At 46.8% G+C, this 19,817-nt stretch overlaps 1 protein-coding gene across 3 annotated transcripts in view; it reads left to right on the forward strand.

The window, feature by feature from the left end:
- Positions 1 to 19,817, forward strand: part of TRA2B (transformer 2 beta homolog) — a 360,067-nt gene that overhangs the window by 273,751 nt on the left and 66,499 nt on the right. For all 3 annotated transcript variants that reach the window (XM_033947301.1, XM_033947302.1, XM_033947303.1), the window contains 2 exons: positions 4,919 to 5,034; positions 16,946 to 17,038. In XM_033947301.1, the coding sequence (XP_033803192.1) occupies positions 4,919 to 5,034; positions 16,946 to 17,038 (209 nt within the window). The remainder of the gene's footprint in view (positions 1 to 4,918; positions 5,035 to 16,945; positions 17,039 to 19,817) is intronic.

A 19,817-nucleotide genomic window follows, 5' to 3' on the forward strand; every position in this document is an offset into this window, starting at 1 on the left:
CTCGAGCCTCATCAGACCTTCCTCGTTCGGGACGTCTCTGACCTCGAGTAAACCTGCTGTCTCTTCCCCTGAGCTTCCCTCAGATCAGATATCTAAGCAGGTTCCGGCGGTGATCCTCAAGCTTTCCAAGACTTCTAAGTCGAAGCACATCTCCACTGCCACTTTGGAGCCTATAGCCTCAGCAAGTGGTCCGGTTTCAGACATGGATCCATCTTTGCTGGCTTCTTTCCAGACCATGTTAGAGCAGCTGTTTGTTCAATTACTGACCAAATTTGGGCCGACACTGTCTTCTCTAATCCAGACTGGGCAATTGGCAGTCTCCCGCGAAGTTAAGCCTCTGCCTAAGCCTCGAGCTGAACCTTTACACTCTATGCAAGGAGCAGAGTCTTTGCGAATGTCTGGTCTGGCATCTACGCACTCTATGGAAGGAGTAGATTCTTTGCGAGTGCCTCGACAGGAATCCTCACACTCCATACAAGGAGCAGAATCTTTGGGAGTGCTTTGAGATTCCTCCATCAAACCTCCTGAGTTTCGATCTACTGCTTCTAGCCCTATCCATTCACCGGTAGCATTGCCTACTTCCATCTCTAGGGCGAAGTCTCCTCGATTCTCGAGACCTGCTTCCACACACCACTCTTGTTGTCGATCAAGGCCTTCATCGAGGCATCCATCCAGGCATAGATCTAATTCCAAAGAGCAACCTTCTTCATCTAGGCCTCATTCCAGACCACCAGAGGTCTCTGCTTCCAGACCTCGAGAACTCAGCTGCTTCCATTGCCTCATCCAAGTCTCCATATTCTTGATGGTCATTTCTCCAGAGAAGCTTCCCCTCCGACCCAGGCCGCCTCAAGGTCATCAAGTCTCTCAGGGCAAGGCCTTGGCGGATCAGCTGTCTTTCTCTCCTTTTCTTCGCCAGATGGCTAATGACCTAGAACTTCAATTAGACGCTGATTCTAAGTACTCTAAGGCAGTGTTCTTCAACCACCGGTCCATAGACCAGTGCCAGTCCACAGGGCCAGCACGTGCATCATGCCCAAAACAGTGTTCTTCAACTGCCGGTCCACGGTGCGATCGATGAGGCGTTATCTTTGAGCCAGCTCCCTCTTCCTAACTGATTCGGTGCACAAAGTCACAGGCAGTGGCTCCTATGGGCATCCTGCGCCTGAACCGGAAGCCTTCTCTCTGACGTTGCAACATCGGAGGGAAGGCTTCCAGATGAGGCACGGGACATGCAAGGTGCAATTAATATTATTATGGGGGCAGGGTCTGGGGTAGAGATTGGGTAGGGATGGGCAGGGTCTGGCCCATGACTTAGCCCAGTGTTCTTTAACCACTGGTCCACGGACCGATGCCGGTCCACTGAATAATTCTTTTATTTCTTTCAGTCCATAGATGTAAAAAGGTTGAAAACACTGCTCTAAGGAGTATCTCAAAGTCATGCATCTCCCTCAACCTCCTGCAGAGTCACTTAAGCTTCTTCTTCACCAGCTTTTGTCTCAGACTTTCACACGCTGTCTGGAGACCTCTTATACCATTCCTGCTGTTCCAGCCAAATTGACCTCCAGGTATAGAACTCTGCATTGTAAAGGATTTGAGAATTCGCAGTTGTCTCACCAATCCCTTCCTGTGGAATCCTCCTTAAAAAGATCCCATCCTTCCAGAGTCTATGCTACTGTTCCTCCTGGAAGGGAGGGGAAAACTATGGACAAGTTTGGATGTCGTCTTTATCAAAATGCTATGATGTCTTCCAAAGTCCTTAATTATAATTTTAAGTTTGTTATTATCTCAAGTTCCTCATTGATCTTCTTCCCTCATTTCTAAATTACCTGGATACACAGAAGTACTTTGAATTCCAAGAAGTTATTGCTATTCTGTCACAACTCATATTGCATCTTCAGTCCTCTTACGATGCCTTTGAATTGTCAGCCAGGGCCACTGCTTTCTCTGTAGCAATGCGCCGCTTGGCCTGGCTTCGCACCATTGACATGGACCCTAATCTTCAGGACTGCCTGGCTAACATCCATTGTGCAGGCAATGACCTCTTTGATGAACCCATAGAGGCAGCCACTAAGAGATTGTCTGAACATGAAAAATATTTTGCTTCCATTGTCAGACTAAAGCCTAAGCCAGCTCCTGTGAAACCTTCATGCCCTCCACCAATTTTCCAGAGGTGTTATACTCCGAGGGCGGCTCTTTACAATCGAGTGCCTCCCAAGAAACAACAGCAACAGAAACCTCAGCCTTCTGCTGCACCTAAGGCTGCGCAGCCTTTTTGACTGTTTAAAACAGAGCATAACATCCATCCGTCGTTCTGTTTCTGTCTCGGTCCTCTCTTCCCCCTATAGGAGGTCGTCTCCATAATTTTTAACACCGATGGGAGACCATTACATTCGACCTCTGGGTGCTGTCAATCATCAGGGAAGAATACTCTTCATTTCACTCAGGTTCCTCCAGAGCTTCCTCCAAGAGAGTATCCGTCCAGTCCATCCCAGACCGCCCTTCTTCAGGAAGCTCAAGCTCTGCTTCGTCTCCATGCAATTGAACCAGTTCCTTTGGAACACCAGAACAGGGGGTTTTACTCCCGTTACTTCCTAGTTCCGAGGAAGACGGGCGATCTGCAACCCATTCTGGATCTCAGGGCTCTCAACAAATTTTTAGTCAAAGAAAAATTTTGCATGTTGTCCCTGGCGTCTTTTTACCCCCTTCTAGAACAGGACGACTGGTTATGCTCTCTGGATCTCAAGGAGGCTTATACTCATATTCCCATTCATCTGACCTCCCATCAATATCTCAGATTTCAGGTGGGGAATTTGCATTACCAATACTGAATGCTACCCTTTGGCCTGGCTTCATCTCCCAGAGTGTTCACCAAGTGCCTGGTGGTGGTAGCAGCAGCTCTAAGGAACCATGGTCTTCAGGTGTTCCCCTACTTAGACTGGCTCATCAAGGATTCAACATCTCAGGGGGTTATTGTAGCGACCCAACGGATTACGTGGTTCCTACAAAGCTTGGGATTCAAAATCAACTTTCCCAAATCCCATCTACAGTTCATCGGAGCTGTTCTGGACACTATCCAACTAAGCATTCCTTCCGCAACAACGTCTGGAGGCGGCTCATGAACTCTGTCCTGCAGTGTCTTCCCGCTCTTCAATCTCAGCGAGACACATGATGGTACTCCTAGGTCACATGGCCTCCACAGTACACGTGACTCCTTTTGCCAAACTTCATCTTGGAATTCCTCAGTGGACCCTGGCATCTCGGACGCAGGCTTGCAACCCACTCTCTCGACACATTGCAGTCACTCCTTTGTTGAGACAGTCTCTCCGCTGGTGGATGTTTTCTTCCAATCTCTCCAGAGGCTTGCCGTTTCAAACTCTCCCTCATCAAAAGGTCCTCACAACAGATTCCACGACCTACGCTTGGGGGGCTCATCTCGATGGTCTCCGGACTCAAGGCCACTAGACAAATTTCAAATTTTCAAATTTTTATTAGGATTTTATATACCGCCTATCAAGGTTATCTAAGCGATTTTTACATTCAGGTACTCAAGCATTTTCCCTCTCTGTCCCGGTGGGCTCACAATCTATCTAACATACCTGGAGCTACGGAGGATTAAGTGACTTGCCTAGGGTCACAAGGAGCAGCGCGGGGTTTGAACCCACAACCCTAGGGTGCTGAGGCTGTAGATCCAACCACTGCGCCACACACTCCTCCTAGACCAGTACGGATTGTCAGTGTCACATCAATCTGTTGGAACTTAGAATATCTGGTATCTCCTTCTGCTATGCCCAGGCTGGATTAAAACTACACAAAGTCAGAACAATGGCAGCTTCAGTGGCTTTCCTCAGATCCACACCTATTGAGGAAATTTGTAAAGCTGCTACCTGGTCCTTGGTTTATACTTTCACTTCTCACTATTGTCTGGAGTTGCAGGCTTATGGAGATTGATCAATATAATTTATTAAAACTGGAAAACTTTAAGGATTAAGAAGAGAGAACCTCAGAACTGATTCAGCATTTCTAATTGGATCATTAATATAAGGAACAACTGGCCTGGTCAAGCCTACAGATTACTACTCGAGATATTGGGACTTTAATTGACTCATCATCAAGTTAAGTGAGCTTCATTGGGCCTGAATGGCTTCAAAATTTAACATCATTAAGAACTTTGAAGATTGATTGATGGACTCTACTTTAAAGCTTTAGATAGTACCTGTAGCTTTTCCCAGCCTATGATTTTGTTATTAGTAGCACTTTGCAGTTTGTATTACATGATATTGTAGATTTTAAATGTAGATGAAATAAATTTTGTTAGTGTTTAGGATATGAATTGAATTTAAAAAAAAAATCAATAAATTAAATTTTATGTTATGTTATGGTATTCTTGGTATAGCATTGTTATAAAGTAAACTTTTTATTTGGGGGGGGAGGGGGGAGTGGCTACCTCCTGCTTTTATTCAAGTATGGAATTGAGCAAGTTGTCAGTCACTACTTTATAATTTATGCTCTTCAATTGATATTTTGACTTTTTTATTATTTGGTATTTTTATCCTTGTGGAATCTTTTAATAAATATACTTTTAAAAATTTTGTTTCACTTTGCTATTTTTGATTTTTTTGTGGCAGTTCCCTTGTAGGAAGGTTATTTGTTCCTGCATTCATGTATAAAAATGTCAACGATCCAATATGATTCAATGTGAAGGACAAAGCATCATACATGCAGAGCACGAGTAAGAATTGTAATAAGTTACCTCAGCTTGAAATTTGTACATGACTATTTTTTTAAATGTTTTTCTGATGTTAGCTTCATCATATGTTTTGAATTTGTTCATTTGTATTTAGCAAATGGAACTTTATTGGTCAAATCCCACTAAGGTTTTAGTCATGAAAATACCTATTTTAATTTAATTTTTTTAAAGGCTAAAGAGCGTGCAAATGGCATGGAACTTGATGGACGAAGGATTCGTGTTGATTTTTCAATAACAAAAAGACCTCACACACCTACACCAGGAATCTACATGGGACGACCTACTTAGTAAGTAGAGACTGGATTGTTCGCTGTATAAAAGTGTAGGAAATTAGAACTATATTGATTAGCTTATAGCTTATTTTATTATTAGACTGAATACGAATATTAATTGACTGGAAACAAATAACGGGCATTGAGTTTTAACAGATCAAATAAAAGGAGCAATGTGAAATTTGAGAAGTGTTTATTTCAGTAGGGTTTAGCACAGTGGAGTCCCGGATTATTCGTATTTGAATATAAATTGCTATTTGGCCTAATACGAATAATGTATTTGGTGCACTATACAGGGCTGAATTGAATACATAATTATCCCAGAACAAGCAGGCAGCCTATTCTCAACATGTGAGTGACGTCATTCATGGAGCCCAGATGCGGACAGCTTCGCAAGCTGATTTGCTTGCAGAACTTAGAAAGTTTGCGACTGCTGCACATGCAAAAGTGCCTTCCCGCCCACACAAGGGTGCGCATCTCCTCAGTTCTCAGTTTTCCGCGGAGCCGAGAAGTTGTGTATTCGACGCTCTCCGCTAGACTCTTCTACTTCGTGCCTTCTCTCACTGCGGCTTGTGCTTTTTTTTTGTTTTGATAACAGGGTCACTGTGTTTCTTGCGCATTTTTCTTTCTTTTTTTTTAAAAAAAAACAACCCCCCCCAAACAAACCAACTTTACTTTTCTTTCATTTGTCACGGCGGGGCCTGCCTTGTGCCCCCCGCCGCTGGGTTTCGATTTTGCTGAGGCCATCTTCCTGCCTATGTCCAGGCCAGTTACAGCTTTAAAAAGTGTACCTGTTGCCAGCGTGCGATCTCCCTCACTGACCCACATAGGTGGTGTATTCAGTGTCTCAGACCTGACTATCGTCTGGAGTCGTGTGCTCGCTGTGCTACCCTTCAACCTCGAGCCCACAAGCATTGTCGAGTTCAGGTGGAGAAGCTTTTTGGCGGTATGGATCCCCTTCACCCGGTCTTGACCTCAAATCCGGTTAAGCCTCTCATGGGGGTTCCGCCTTCTGCCTCAACTTCGGCTTCGCCTTTGATAAAGCCTGCCTCGTTCAGGGCCTCTTCATCCTCGAGCAAATCTGCTAAGTCCTCTCCTGACGAGACGCTTGCCTCGCTGCCGCCCTCAGGTCAGGTGCCAGCAGTAGTTATCAAGTTGCCAAAGAAGCATGTCGTTCTTCCTCGGAGACTACTCCACAAAAAGTTCCAGACCCTCCAGTCTCAGAGTCAAGTTTGGAGGCTGTGATCCAAACCATTTTGGATCATCAGTCGGGCAATATCCTTGCCAAACTTCCTGTGGCCTCGACTCTGCTTCCTGCAGTCCAGCCTGAGCACTCAGCAGTTTCACCTGGCGTCAAGTCCTTGGCTGGGCCTCAAGCTGAATCCACTCACTCTATACAAGGAGTCGAGTCCTTGGGAGTGCCTCGAGAGGATTCCACACTCAGTATGTAAGAGTCAATTTTTTTGCGAGTGTTTCGTCTGGAGCATGAGCATGCTAATCAAGGAGCCGAGTCCTTCACAGTGCCTCGAGATGCCTCGACATCAGGAGTTCAATCTCTTGTGGTGTCTTGATCTCCAGCCCTCGTTCCTCACATAAGGCATCGTCCTTTCCGAGGCATAGGGCAAAGACTCCTCAACAGCGAGAGCTGCCTGGTTCAAGGCACTGTTCTCCACACCAGTTGAGGCATCCATCGAGGCATTCATCGAGGCACGGATCCTCTCAAGAAATGCCTCGCCTCTTTACACCTCGAGGAACTTTGAGGCTTTCTACTCTGAAGTCGAGGATGCCTCCTCCATCAAGGGATTCTTCTCCCAATGAGTCGTCTATCCCTGCTTATTCAGGCCTCTGTTGTTAGTACTCCAGGGAAGCCTCACCCTCGTTCTCTGCTCTTTGAGGCGCTTCAAGGTCAACCTACCTTGGAACAGATCTCAACTTTTCTATGTCAAATGAGTAAGGAGCTCAAGATTACTTTAGGCTCTGATTCCAAGTACACTACTGAGTACTTAGAGGAGATGGGTATGTCTCGACCTCCTGTGGAGTCTCTGAAAATATTTTCAAGAGGAACCTTGAAACACCTTATTGCATTCCTGCTGTTTCAAGCAAGCTGGAATCCCGTTATAGAATGATCCATTGCAAGAGCTTTGAGAAATCTCAGTTATCACATCAGTCCCTTCTCGTGGAGTCCTCTTTGAAAAGGAACAACCCTTCCAAAGTTTGCTACTGTCCTGCCAGGAAGAGAAGGCAGTACCATGGACAAGTTTGGCTGCCGTTTGTATCAGAATTCTCTGACAACCAGGGTTTTGAATTACAACTTTATATTTATCTCTTCAAGCATTTAGTTGACACATTACCTGCATATTTCAATACTTTCCTCAACACCGTCTTACAGCTTTTCAGGAATACCATTACTACTCTGAACCAACTCCGCATGCATCTCCTTCAATCTTCCTATGATGCATTTGAGCTTTCCTCAAGGGCCGCCGTCTTCTCAGTGACCATGCGCCGGCTTGCCTGGCTTTGTACTGTCGACATGGACCCTAACCTACAAGATCGCCTAGCTAATATTCCTTGCCAGGGCACTGACTTGTTTGATGACTACATCGAGGAAGCCACTAAGAAGTTGTCTGAACATCAGAAGTCTTTTGCTTCCATCATTCGTCCTAAGCCTAAACCTTCCACCTCTAAGGGTTTCAGGCCTTTACCATCTTACCAGCGGCGTTTTCCACAGAGGGCAGCTTTTTATACCAGGGTGCCTCCTAAAAAACCTCAACAGCAACAGAGGCAGCAGAAACCTCAGATTTCTGCTGCACCTAAGGCTTCTCAGCCTTTTTGACCAGCTACTACAGAGCATAACATCCATCGTTCTAACTCTGCCCTTGCCCCTTCCCATTGGACATCGTCGCCATCAGTTTTATCAACGATGGGAGATCATTACATCAGACCTCTGGGTGTTGTCCATCATCAGGGAAGGATACTCTCTTTATTTCATTCAGTTTCCTCCAGATCTGCCTCCAAGATAGTATCCTTCCAATTCATCCCAGACCACCCTTCTTCTTCAGGAAGCTCCAGCTCTGCTTCGTTTCCGTGCCATCGAGGAGGTTCTACTGGAACAGCAGAGCCGGGGGTTTTACTCCTGTTACTTTCTAGTTCCGAAGAAGACGGGCGATAGGTGACCCATTTTGGATCTCGAAGCCCTCAACAAATTTCTTGTCAGGGAGAGATTTTGCATGCTGTCTCTAACATCATTATACCCCCTTCTGGATCAGAATGATTGGTTACGTTCTCTAGATCTCAGAGGCTTACACTCACATTCCCATTCATCCAGCCTCTCGACAGTTCCTCAGATTTCAGGTGGTAAATCTGCATTTCCAATACAGAGAAACACTGACTGCATGGGTAGAAGACTGGCTTAGCGGTAGACTCCAAAAGGTAATGGTAAATGGTATTCCCTCAAATGTCGGAAGTGTCCATTGGAGTGCCACAGGGCTTGGTCTTGGGCCCAATACTATTCAATATCTTTATAAGGGATCTGCCTCAGGGACTTCGAGGTAAAATTACATTATTCGCCGATGACGCTAAACTATGCAACATTGTAGGTAGTGCAGCAGAACCTGATAGTGCAATCATGCCCAGCGCTATGGAGCAGAACCTACTTTTACTAGAACAATGGTCCAGTACTTGGCAACTGAATTTTAATGCCAAAAAATGTAAGGTTATGCACCTTGGTAGCAGAAATCCATGCAGAACATACACCCTGAATAGTGATAACCTAACAAGAACTGTAGCAGAACGGGACTTGGGAGTAATCATCTGGGAAGATATGAAAGCTGCGAATCAGGTGAAGAAAGCAACAGCAAAAGCTAGACAAATGCTGGGCTGCATCAGAAGGAGCTTTATCAGTCGTAAGCCTGAAGTTCTATTGCCGTTGTACAGATCAATAGTGAGACCTCATCTGGAGTACTGTGTTCAGTTTTGGAGGCCACATTATCAAAAGGATGTGAAGAGAATGGAGTCTATTCAGCGAATGGCCACTGGGATGGTCAGGACTAAAAAATCTCCCATATGAAGAATGTTTGAGCAGGCTGTGCTTATATTCTCTCGAAGAGCGCTGAGAAAGGGGACACACGATAGAAACATTCAAATACATCATGGGCCATATTGATGTGGAGGAAGAAATCTTTTTGTCTTATGGGTCCCACGGCGACAAGAGAGCATCCGCTAAAACTCAGGGGGGGGGGGGGGGGGGGAGATTTCATGGGGACACCAGGAAGTATTTCTTCACCGAAAGGATAATTGATCGATGGAATAGTCTTCCATGTCAGGTAGTCGAGGCCAAAACCACGCTCGACTTCAAGGGACGATGGGACAGACAGGTGGGGTCACTTAAAAGATGGATTCCCGAAGGGAGGAGGGAGGGTTCTTGAGTGGGCAGACTTGTTGGGCCGTCGGCCTTTTTCTGCCATCATACTCTGTTTCTATGTTTTGGCCTGGTTTCATCTCCAAGGGTGTTCACCAAGTGCTTATTTGCAGAAGCAGCAGCTCTGCAGAACCATGGGCTCCAGGTGTTTCCATACCTGGACGACTGGCTCATCAAGGATTCACGTCTCAAGGGGTTATTGTAGCGACCCAACGAACTACGTGGTTCCTACAAAGTTTGGGATTCGAAAGCAACTTTCCCAAATCCCAGTTGCAGTCCTCTAAGAATTTACAGTTCATCAGAGTTGTCCTGGATACTGTCCGACTCAGAGCATTCCTTCCTCAACAACGTCAGGATGCTGTCATTCGTCTCTGCCACAGTGTCTTCCTTGACTACAATTTCCGCAAGACACATGATGGTTCTAGGTCACATGGCCTCGACAGTTCATGTGACTCCTTTTGCCATTCTTCACCTCAGAATTCCTCAGTGGTCCCTGGCAACTGAGAGGGCGCAGGCTTGCAACCCACTCTCAACACATCAAAGTGACTCCTTCATTGAGACAGTCTCTCCATTGGTGGATGCTCTCTTCCAATCTCTCCAGAGGTTTACTGTTTCAGACACCCCCCTCATCAGAAGGTACTCACGACAGATTCCTCGACCTACATGGGGGGGGGGGGGTCATCTCGACGCTCTCCATATTCAAGGCCATTGGTCAAGCACAGATCAATCTTTTGGAACTCAGAGCGATTTTCAATGCTCTCAAAGCTTTTCAACATCATCTTCACGATCATGTAGTCCTTATTCGAACAGACAACCAAGTAGTCATGTACTATGTCAACAAGCAGGGATGAACAGGATCTCTCCCTCTTTGTCAGGAGGCTCAAAAGGTGTGGCACTGGGCAATCCAACACAACACCTTGATGAAAGCAGTCTGCATTCAAGGAGAGAAAGACTGTCTGACAGACAAACTGAGTCATCTACTACAAGCTCACGAATGGACACTCAATTCTTCGCCTCTCCATCACATTTTTTCTCAGTGGGGAACTCCTCAGATAGATCTCTTTGCATCTCCCCATAACCACAAACTGCCTCAGTTCTGCTCCAGGATATACACTCCTCATCACCTCAAGGCAGATGCTTTCCTTCTGGAATGGGCGAATCAGTTTCTATATGCATTCCCTCCATTTCCTCTGATTCTCAAGACTCTTGTCAAACTCAAACGGGAGCATGCCACCATGATTCTGATAGTTCCTCGGTGGCCCAGGCAACCTTGGTTCTCCCTTCCTTCTACTTCAACTCAGCAGCAGGGAGCCACTGCCTCTACCAGTTTTTCCCTCTGCTTACACAGTCAGGGGTCTCTACTTCATCCCAACCTGCATTCTCTACACCTGACTGCTTGGTGCCTCTCCACTTAACTGCCACTCTACAGTTTTCTCAATTTGTACAGGACATTTTATAGGCTTATGGAAAGTCTACCACTAGTCAATGCTACAATCAGAAATGGACTAGATTTTCTGCTTGGTGCACCACTCATCACAAGGAGCCTCAATCTACCTCTTTGTCTTCAGTTTTGGATTACCTGTTCCACTTATCACAATCAGGTCTCAAATCCACATCCATTCGAGTCCATCTTAGTGCAATCATTGCTTTTCTTCAGCCTGTTGAAGGGAAACCCCTTTCGGCTCATCCTGTGGTTTCCAGATTTATGAAAGGACTTTTCAATGTCAAACCTCCTCCTGTGGTTTGGGATCTCAAAGTTCTTGCTCAATTGATGAAGCCTCCTTTTGAACCAATGGATTCAGCTCATCTTAAATATCTTACTTGGAAAGTGTTTTTTCTCATTGCTCTTACGTCCGCACACAAGGTCAGCGAGCTACAAGCTTTAGTAGCGGACCCACCTTTCACAGTATTTCATCACGACAAGGTAGTCCTCTGTACTCATCCTAAGTGGTTTCAGAATTTCACCTCAACCAATCTATTGTACTTCCAGTGTTTTTTCCAAAGCCTCATTATCATCCTGGAGAAACAGCTCTTCATACTCTGGACTGTAAGCGTGCTTTGGCTTTCTACTTGCACTGGAAACTGAGAGAAATGCAACATTGAAATGAGACGTGTCATATAAGCAGCTGATATTATTCTGTTGTGATAGTAGAATCCCTTAACTCTCAAAATTCCATAGGAAGGGTCACAAAATTAATTCCAAGTCATTTGCAGTGGTGGAACCATCACAGTCTTGATATATTTTCTTTCCAGCTAATGTCAATCTGTTTGAAACTAGCAGGATCATGGTGCTTTGAGACAAATTGCTCTTCCAGGCCCTGTTTGACGTACAGCATTCTGGATAGCAAAGGACAGCCTACAGTGCTACAGGTCTAGGACGATTCATCACAGCTAATTCAACACAGAATCGGCCATGATGAATCATGGGGGAGGGAGGGGAGGCTATGCCCCCTCCAAAGTAGTAGCCCCCCAAATAAAAGCACTCTCCCATATCCCCCATGCATCTGATCTCTTGGGGGGCTATGCCCCTCAAAGTAGGAGCAGGCCCCAACCCCCCACCAATGCTCTGACACCCTCCAAAATGAGTGTCCTCCCTACACTCCCCCACCTTCCTGAGGTAGGAGCCCATCCACTCCACCCCCAGCCCGCATACCTCTTAAGCATCTTCCATCCCGTACTCGTGCCAGCCTCATCTTCCCATCATATCTGTGTCCCGCGACTAGGAAGTGACGTCAGAAGGGAGCCAAGGCTGGCTGAGCAGGGGGTGGAAGATGTGCTAGTGAACTTTTCAAGAGGTATGTGGTGGGGGTGGGGTGCAGAAAGGAGGAAAGGCACTGGTGGAGGGGGGACAGTAAAAAAGAGAACCAGTTGAGGGAGGAGCAGAGAAGAGGAGAAGCTTATGCATGATTAATCACTGTTTGTTGTGACTATCTTGGAGAGGACGATTTCATCTTGGTCGCTTTGAAACATCCCTCAATGAAACACAATATCGTTCCATTCCGGTGCTACTGCCCTAATTGTTTAAGATGATGCGAGTGGGGGAGGCAAGGATAAAAGAAATATGTTTGGTGAGGGAAAGCATAACATTGTGCAGTTTTCATATCTGGTATCCCCTTCCCCACAGTCGTCTTGATTCATGATTACTCACTCCTCTTTGAGATAAAGTGGACCTCAAGAATGGAAATGGGGGGAGGGGGGGGGGGGAACAAAAAAAATAACATGTCAGAAAATAGTTCTAAAAAGAACTATATTTTTAAAATATACAGATTTATGCAAATATAGAAACATAGAAATAGACGGCAGATAAGGGCCACGGCCCATCAAGTCTGCCCACCCTACTGTCCCTCCCCTCCCTTTGCCCTATGAATAGATCCCATGTGTCGATCCCATTTGGCTTTAAAATCAGGCACGCTACTAGCCTCAATCACCTGCAATGGAAGACTATTCCAGCGATCAACCACCCTTTCAGTGAAAAAGAATTTCCTGGTGTCACTCGTAGTTTTCCGCCTCTGATTTTCCACGGATGCCCTCTTGTTGTCGCGGGACCCCTGAAAAAGAAGATATCTTCCTCAGTCTCGATGCGGCCCGTGAGATACTTGAACGTCTCGATCATGTCCCCCCTCTCCCTGCGCTCCTCGAGCGAGTACAGCCGCAATTTGTGTAGCCGTTCCTCGTACGGGAGATCCTTGAGTCCCGAGACCATCCGGGTGGCCATTCTCTGAACCGACTCCAGTCTCAGCACATCCTTGCGATAATGCGGCCTCCAGAATTGCACACAGTATTCCAGGTGGGGTCTCACCATGGATCTGTACAATGGCATAATGACTTCCGGCTTGCGGCTGATGAAACCCCTGCGTATGCAACCTATGATTTGTCTTGCCTTGAATGAAGCTTGCTCCACTTGATTGGCAGCCTTCATGTCCTCACCGACGATCACCCCCAAGTCTCGTTCTGCTACCGTTCTTGCTAGGATCTCGCCATTAAGGGTATAGATCTTGCATGGATTTTGGCTGCCCAGGTGCATAACTTTGCATTTTTTGGCATTGAAGCTGAGCTGCCAGGTCCTAGACCAGCACTCCAGTAGGAGTAGGTCGTGTATCATGTTGTCGGGTGTCAAATCTTCATCTGTTGTGCATTTGCCCACTACATTACTTAGTTTGGTGTCATCGGCGAATAAAGTTATTTTCCCTCGAAGCCCTTCTGTCAAATCCCTTATAAAGATGTTGAATAGGATCGGGCCCAAGACAGAGCCCTGTGGCACTCCACTGATCACCTCCGTCATTTCGGAGGGGGTGCCATTCACCACTACGCTTTGAAGCCTACCTCCAAGCCAGTTCCCAACCCATTTCGTCAATATGTCTCCTAATCCTATAGAACTCATTTTGCCCAGCAACCTGCGGTGTGGTACGCTATCGAATGCTTTGCTAAAGTCCAGGTACACTATTTCCAGGGACTCCCTAATATCCAGCTTCCCCGTCACCCAGTCAAAGAAGCTGATAAGGTTGGATTGGCATGATCTTCCCCTAGTAAATCCATGTTGACGGGGATCCCGTAGATTCTCCTCATCCAGGATCTTATCCAACTGGTGTTTGATTAGAGTTTCCATTAGTTTATTCACTATCGATGTTAGACTCGCTGGTCTGTAGTTTGCTGTCTCCGTCTTTGAGCCTTTTTTGTGGAGTGGAATGACGTTGGCCATCCTCCAGTCCAATGGGACGCTGCCTGTACTAAGGGAGAGGTTGAAGAGTGCTGACAGTGGCTCTGCCAAGACATCACTCAACTCCCTAAGCACCCTGGGGTGTAGGTTGTCAGGCCCCATTGCCTTGTTAACCTTGAGCTTTGACAGCTCACCATAGACACTGCTGGGCGTAAACTCGAAGTTACTAAATGGGTCAACTGAGTCGGCCCTTGTCAGTAGCTGAGGGCCTAGCCCTGGCGCTTCTCGGGTGAAGACTGAGCAGAAGTATTCATTTAATAGTTGGGCTTTTTCCGAATCCTTTTCCACATAGTCTCCGTCTGGTTTCCTAAGACATACGATCCCGCCTGAGTTCCTACTTCTGTCACTGATATACCTGAAGAAGGATTTATCTCCCTTCCGAATGTTCTTTGCTAGAGACTCCTCCATGTGGAATTTAGCCTCCCTAATTGCTGTTTTGACGGCTTTTGATTTGTCTGCTCTAGAGTCCTGTTTCCCCGATTGTTTGTAAGAGATGAATGCTTTTTTCTTCTCCTTGATGAGGTCTGAGATCTCCGCAGTAAACCACTGCGGCTTGTTGTTCCTTCGCCGTTTGCTTACTAATTTAACATAGCGGTTTGTTGCTTCCTGTATGGTGGCTTTCAAAGTCGACCACATTTCTTCCACGCTATCGGTTTCTGTTTGCCTTTGAAGCACCTGGTGAACAAAGGAACCCATGTCTAGGAAGTTTGTGTCTTTGAATTTGAGGACCTTGGTTAGTGTGGTGGATTTAGTGAAACCTTTCCTAAGATCGAACCATACCATGTTGTGGTCGCTGGAGGCCAATGTGTCCCCCACCGAGACCTCTGTTACACTTTCCCCATTGGTAAGTAATAGGTCCAGTATTGCCTGATCCCTCATAGGGTCCAACACCAGTTGCTTGAGACCAGCTCCCTTCATAGAGTTTAATAGCCTCCTACTGCTGCTGGAAGCAGAGGTAAGTGTATCCCAATCCACATCAGGCATGTTAAAGTCACCTAACAATACCGTGTCCCCACGCAAGGTGATATTTTCTATATCTCCGATTATTTCCATATCCAGGTCATCCTGTTGTCTTGGGGGTCTGTAAATCACGCCAAGATACAAGCATTTGTCCTTCCCTCTGGCCAAATTAACCCAAAGGGATTCCCCAGTGTACTGGATATCTGAGATTCTTGTGACCTTAATGTCTTCTTTAGTATATAATGCTACACCTCCTCCCATTCTGCCCTCCCTGTCCCAACGAAGCAAGTTGTAACCTGGTATGGCCATGTCCCACCCGTGGGAGTCTGTGAGACAGGTCTCAGATATCGCCACCACATCCAGGTCGGCATTCCTTATTTCTGTTTTCAATTCCAGGATCTTGTTCCCCAAACTGTGTGCGTTGACGTACATAGCCCTCCATGTTGTATTTTTGTTACGTCTCAGTGGGGATATTTCTGTTTGAGCTACTTGAACATCTTTAGCGTTATTTGCGTTATTTATGCTCCCCCTAGACTCAGAACTACAGTGTGTACTCCCCATATACCCAGAATTACAATGTGTATTCCCCCTAGACCCGGAATTACAATGTGACCCATAATTATGATGTGAACCTACCCCCGACTCAAAAGTGTGTGTACTTTCGCCAGGTATGTTGTTTGTGCCTGTACCCTCCCCCGACTTACCGAGTTTAAAGCCCTGTGGATTAGGCGGGCTAGACGGTGTCCAAGGACATTCTTCCCTCTTCTGGTTAGGTGTAGCCCGTCGTGTCCCTGTAGTCCTTGCAAAGCTTCACCATGGTGCAGGAACCCGAAGTTCATCTCCTTGCACCATCCTCGCAGCCAGTCGTTCGCCCTCTGTATTCGATCCTCTCTGGCTCTGCCCTTGCCCCTCACTGGGAGAATCGAGGAGAAGACCACCTGCGCATCCATCCTCCTCAGCTTCTCCCCCAGGGCCCTGAAGTCATCAGGTATGCTGTCCGGAGTGCTCCTGGTGGTGTCATTGGTTCCGACGTGGATTAGAATCATGGGGAAGTGGTCTCGGGGCTTGATGAGTCTGTCAAGGCAAGCGGTTACATCCCGGATCCTGGCCCCTGGCAAACAGCAGACCTCTCTTGATTGTAGGTCTGATCTGCAAATTGGTCCCTCGGTGCCCCTCAGCAGCGAATCCCCGATGACCACCACTCTGCGCTTCTAAGGGGTAGGCCGTACTGTAGATTCCGGAGCTGGAACTGTCTGCTGAACAACATCTTGTACCTCGTTCTCATGATCTTCCTGCAGCAGCTGATATCTGTTCCTCAGGGCGATGTGTGGAGTCGATGTAGAGCTGCCCTGTATGTGAGAAAAAGAGACAGAGTTAGGTCCTCTGCGTTTTCCTGTGGAGGAAGTCACCAGCTGCCAGGAGTCAGCATCTCCAGCCACTTCCTGCATTCCGGTGGTTTGTCTCAGGAATGCAGGAAGTAGCTGGAGATGCTGACTCCTGGCAGCTGGTGACTTCCTCCACAGGAAAACGCAGAGGACCTAACTCTGTCTCTTTTTCTCACATACATGGCAGCTCTACATCGACTCCACACATCGCCCTGAGGAACAGATATCAGCTGCTGCAGGAAGATCAGATATTTGGAAACCACCGCAGAGCCTATCCTTGAGCTGCTGTCAAACTAGACAAATTAGTTTTCTTGTATTTTAAAGGAAATAATAAATGAAGTGGTTTAACACAGCATCCTTACTACCTTAGCTAGTATAAGAATAGTTGTATGCATTCAACTATTTATTCTGTTATGTAAAATCTTTAAAAGCTTATCTTTTTTTTAGTGGTGGTTCTCGCAGAAGGGATTACTATGATCGTGGATATGATAGAGGAGGTTATGATGATCGTGAGTATTACAGCAGCAGATCTTCATACAGGTGAGGAGCTTATACAGTTTTCATGATACATTTCAGTATTGAAATAATGGTAAAGTGTCATGGGTTTGATATACAGCCTTTCTGTGGTAGTTCTCCCTGACATAAGATCATAGAAAAAAGCCATAAGATCACATTATCCAGATCTTCAGTATTAAATCAAAAGAACTACATCCATATTGCTCAAAGATTCATCAGAAACCAAGCAGTTTGCAACTTGATAGGAAGAGGAGTATTATCCAAGGACAAGCAGGTGGCATATTCTCGCACATGGGTGACGTCACTGACGGAGCCTCAGTACGGACCACTTTAAAAGTGCATCACCACTTTAAGATTTTAGAAAGCTTGCGATAGCCCATACCGTGCATGCGTGAGTGCCTTCCCGCCAGACGCAGTTTTTTCGTTTTCGCAGAGCTAAGAAGACGTGGTTTAACGATTGTTAAACTTGGCTTGCCTTCCCTCTCTCGCGGCTTTCTGACTTTTAGTCAGTTTTTTCCCCTTTTTTTCTTTAAGGCTCCTTTTTTATCAAGGTGAGCTACTGGGGTTAGCGCATCGGACATTTCATCACGCGCTAACCCCCGCAGCAGCCTAAAATCCTAATGGAGGCGTTGGGTACTAGCGTGGCAGGCAGTTTAACGCGCGGTATTCCGTGCGTTAAACCGCTACTGTGCCTTTATAAAAGGACCCCTTAGTGTTTCTGGGGTTTTTTTTTTTTTTTTTAAAGAAATCTCTCTTAAATTTAGCTCGTCTTCCAGTTTGACTTGGTGGGGCCTACTTGTTCACTTCAGCCTCAGACCTTTTCCTCAGCTGTTATTTCCATGTCACGAGGTTGACTGAGTTTCTTCAAGAGAAGCCATGTTCCGGCTTCTTTCGTTCTTTTGAAGCCACTATACCATCTTCCATTTTATTGTTAAAAAAAACTATTAGGAAAAAAGAACTAGAACAGGATCTTTATCTTTTCTTTATCAACGGACTTTTTCATCCTGACACTGGTTTTTGGGGTTTTGTTTTTTTTTTTTACTTCCCCGCACCAGATGTGTGGAGCTAAAGTTTCGACGTTGAAGAATTCAGCGACGTCAAATTTTTCAACAAAGACTGCTTCATGTTGCTATCGACTCAGACACCGATCTTGGCAACACCGCATTTATCGACACCAGCAGTACCGCCTGCGTCCGGTGTCACTTCGTGCTGTTTAAGTCAGTGAATAAGCACTTCTTCCATTGGGGCTCAGGTCAAACTAGCATTGAGTCAAGTCATGCGGACCTTGAAATGGTCCTGTAAGCACCCAATCCCAATGGTACCGGTGTTTGCATATGTCCCATACACGTTCCCTGCTCTTGTGAAGTGCCTCGTCATTGGTCATCATGACACCGGAGCTCGACAATGATGGTACCGGCAAAAAGCAAACGGTATCGGTGTGTTTTTCCTTCAGTCTCAAAAGCTAGAACTCAACTTGAAGTTCAACTCATTCTACCTTTGATGCAGTCACATGAGTGACTGGTTCCGATCTGGGGCTCGACATCGACTTCATCCGGTACCGATGAACAGTACTAGTGTTTTCTCCTTCACAATTGGGACTCAGCTTTACCGTACTGATTTTGATGAAGTTTCATAACCACCCGGTCCCGACCTCATTTTTATCCCAGGACAAGCAGGCAGCATATTCTTAACGCATGGGTGACGTCACCGACGGAGCCCCAGTACGTACCTTTTTAACTAGAAAGTTCTAGTTGGCTGCACCGCACATGCGCGAGTGCCTTCCCGCCCGACGGAGGAGTGCGTGGTCCCCAGTTTCTTCGTTTCCGTGGAGCGAAGAAGACGCATGTGTTTTCAACGGCCGTTGAAAAACTAATTTTTGCCTTCCCGCTCGCGTATTTTCTCACTTGTTTCCTATTTTTCTTATCGGATTCCCTTATTTTTGTTTTCAAAAAAAAAAAAATCGTCGAGTTTTCCTTATTTTTTCAGGCCGGCCCCGGCGGGGCCTGTTGCCACCATACAGGCCTTCGGATTCAATTTTGCGGAGGCTGTGTTTCCCTTCATGCCCCCTCAACCGGGTTTTAAGAAGTGCCAGCGGTGTGCACGCCCGATCTCCCTCACCGACCCACACAATTGGTGCCTCCAGTGCTTGGGTCCAGAGCATCGGGCTGACACCTGCACCCGCTGTGCTATGCTTAAAAAGCGTACTTTGAAAAATCGGCAGATCCAGCAAAATATTTTGTTTTGGTACCGGATCTGCCATGGAACCGGCTGTGACGTCGACGGCACCACAAAAGTCGGCACCGACGACATCGACACCACCGGACCCTTCCTCGGGGTCGTTGGGCCCAGGTAAGCCGGCTAAGATGCCTCCCACGTCCCTTGAGCGCCCTCCTGCCACGGTTGCGACACCGGCCCTCCCGGCACCGCACCGGCCCCGCAAATGCTCCGCTCCGATCTCGGTGAGTGCCTCATCATCGGCCTCCTCATCGCCGGAGCGTAGAGCGGCACCTATGGTACCGAAGAAGAAAAAAGCGGTACCGGTGCCTCCCTTGGACGACCGCATCGCGGCCATACTCCAAACACAGTTACAGGAGCAGCTGCAACAACAGCTCCAACAACTGTTGTTGGCGTTGCTGGCACCGCACCTTCTGGTACAGGACCGGTCTGAGCCTCACACTGTCCCATCGGTGTCGACCCCCTCGGTACCGATTAATACTTCCATGCCGGTGCTCTTGGCAGAAACGCCTACAGTACATACCCGTGATGCTGCCGACCCTGTCCGGTCCCAGGAACGACATCGGTC

The sequence above is a fragment of the Geotrypetes seraphini genome, chromosome 5 (genome assembly GCF_902459505.1).
Source record: "Geotrypetes seraphini chromosome 5, aGeoSer1.1, whole genome shotgun sequence".
In the NCBI taxonomy this organism is placed as follows: Eukaryota; Metazoa; Chordata; class Amphibia; order Gymnophiona; family Dermophiidae; genus Geotrypetes; species Geotrypetes seraphini.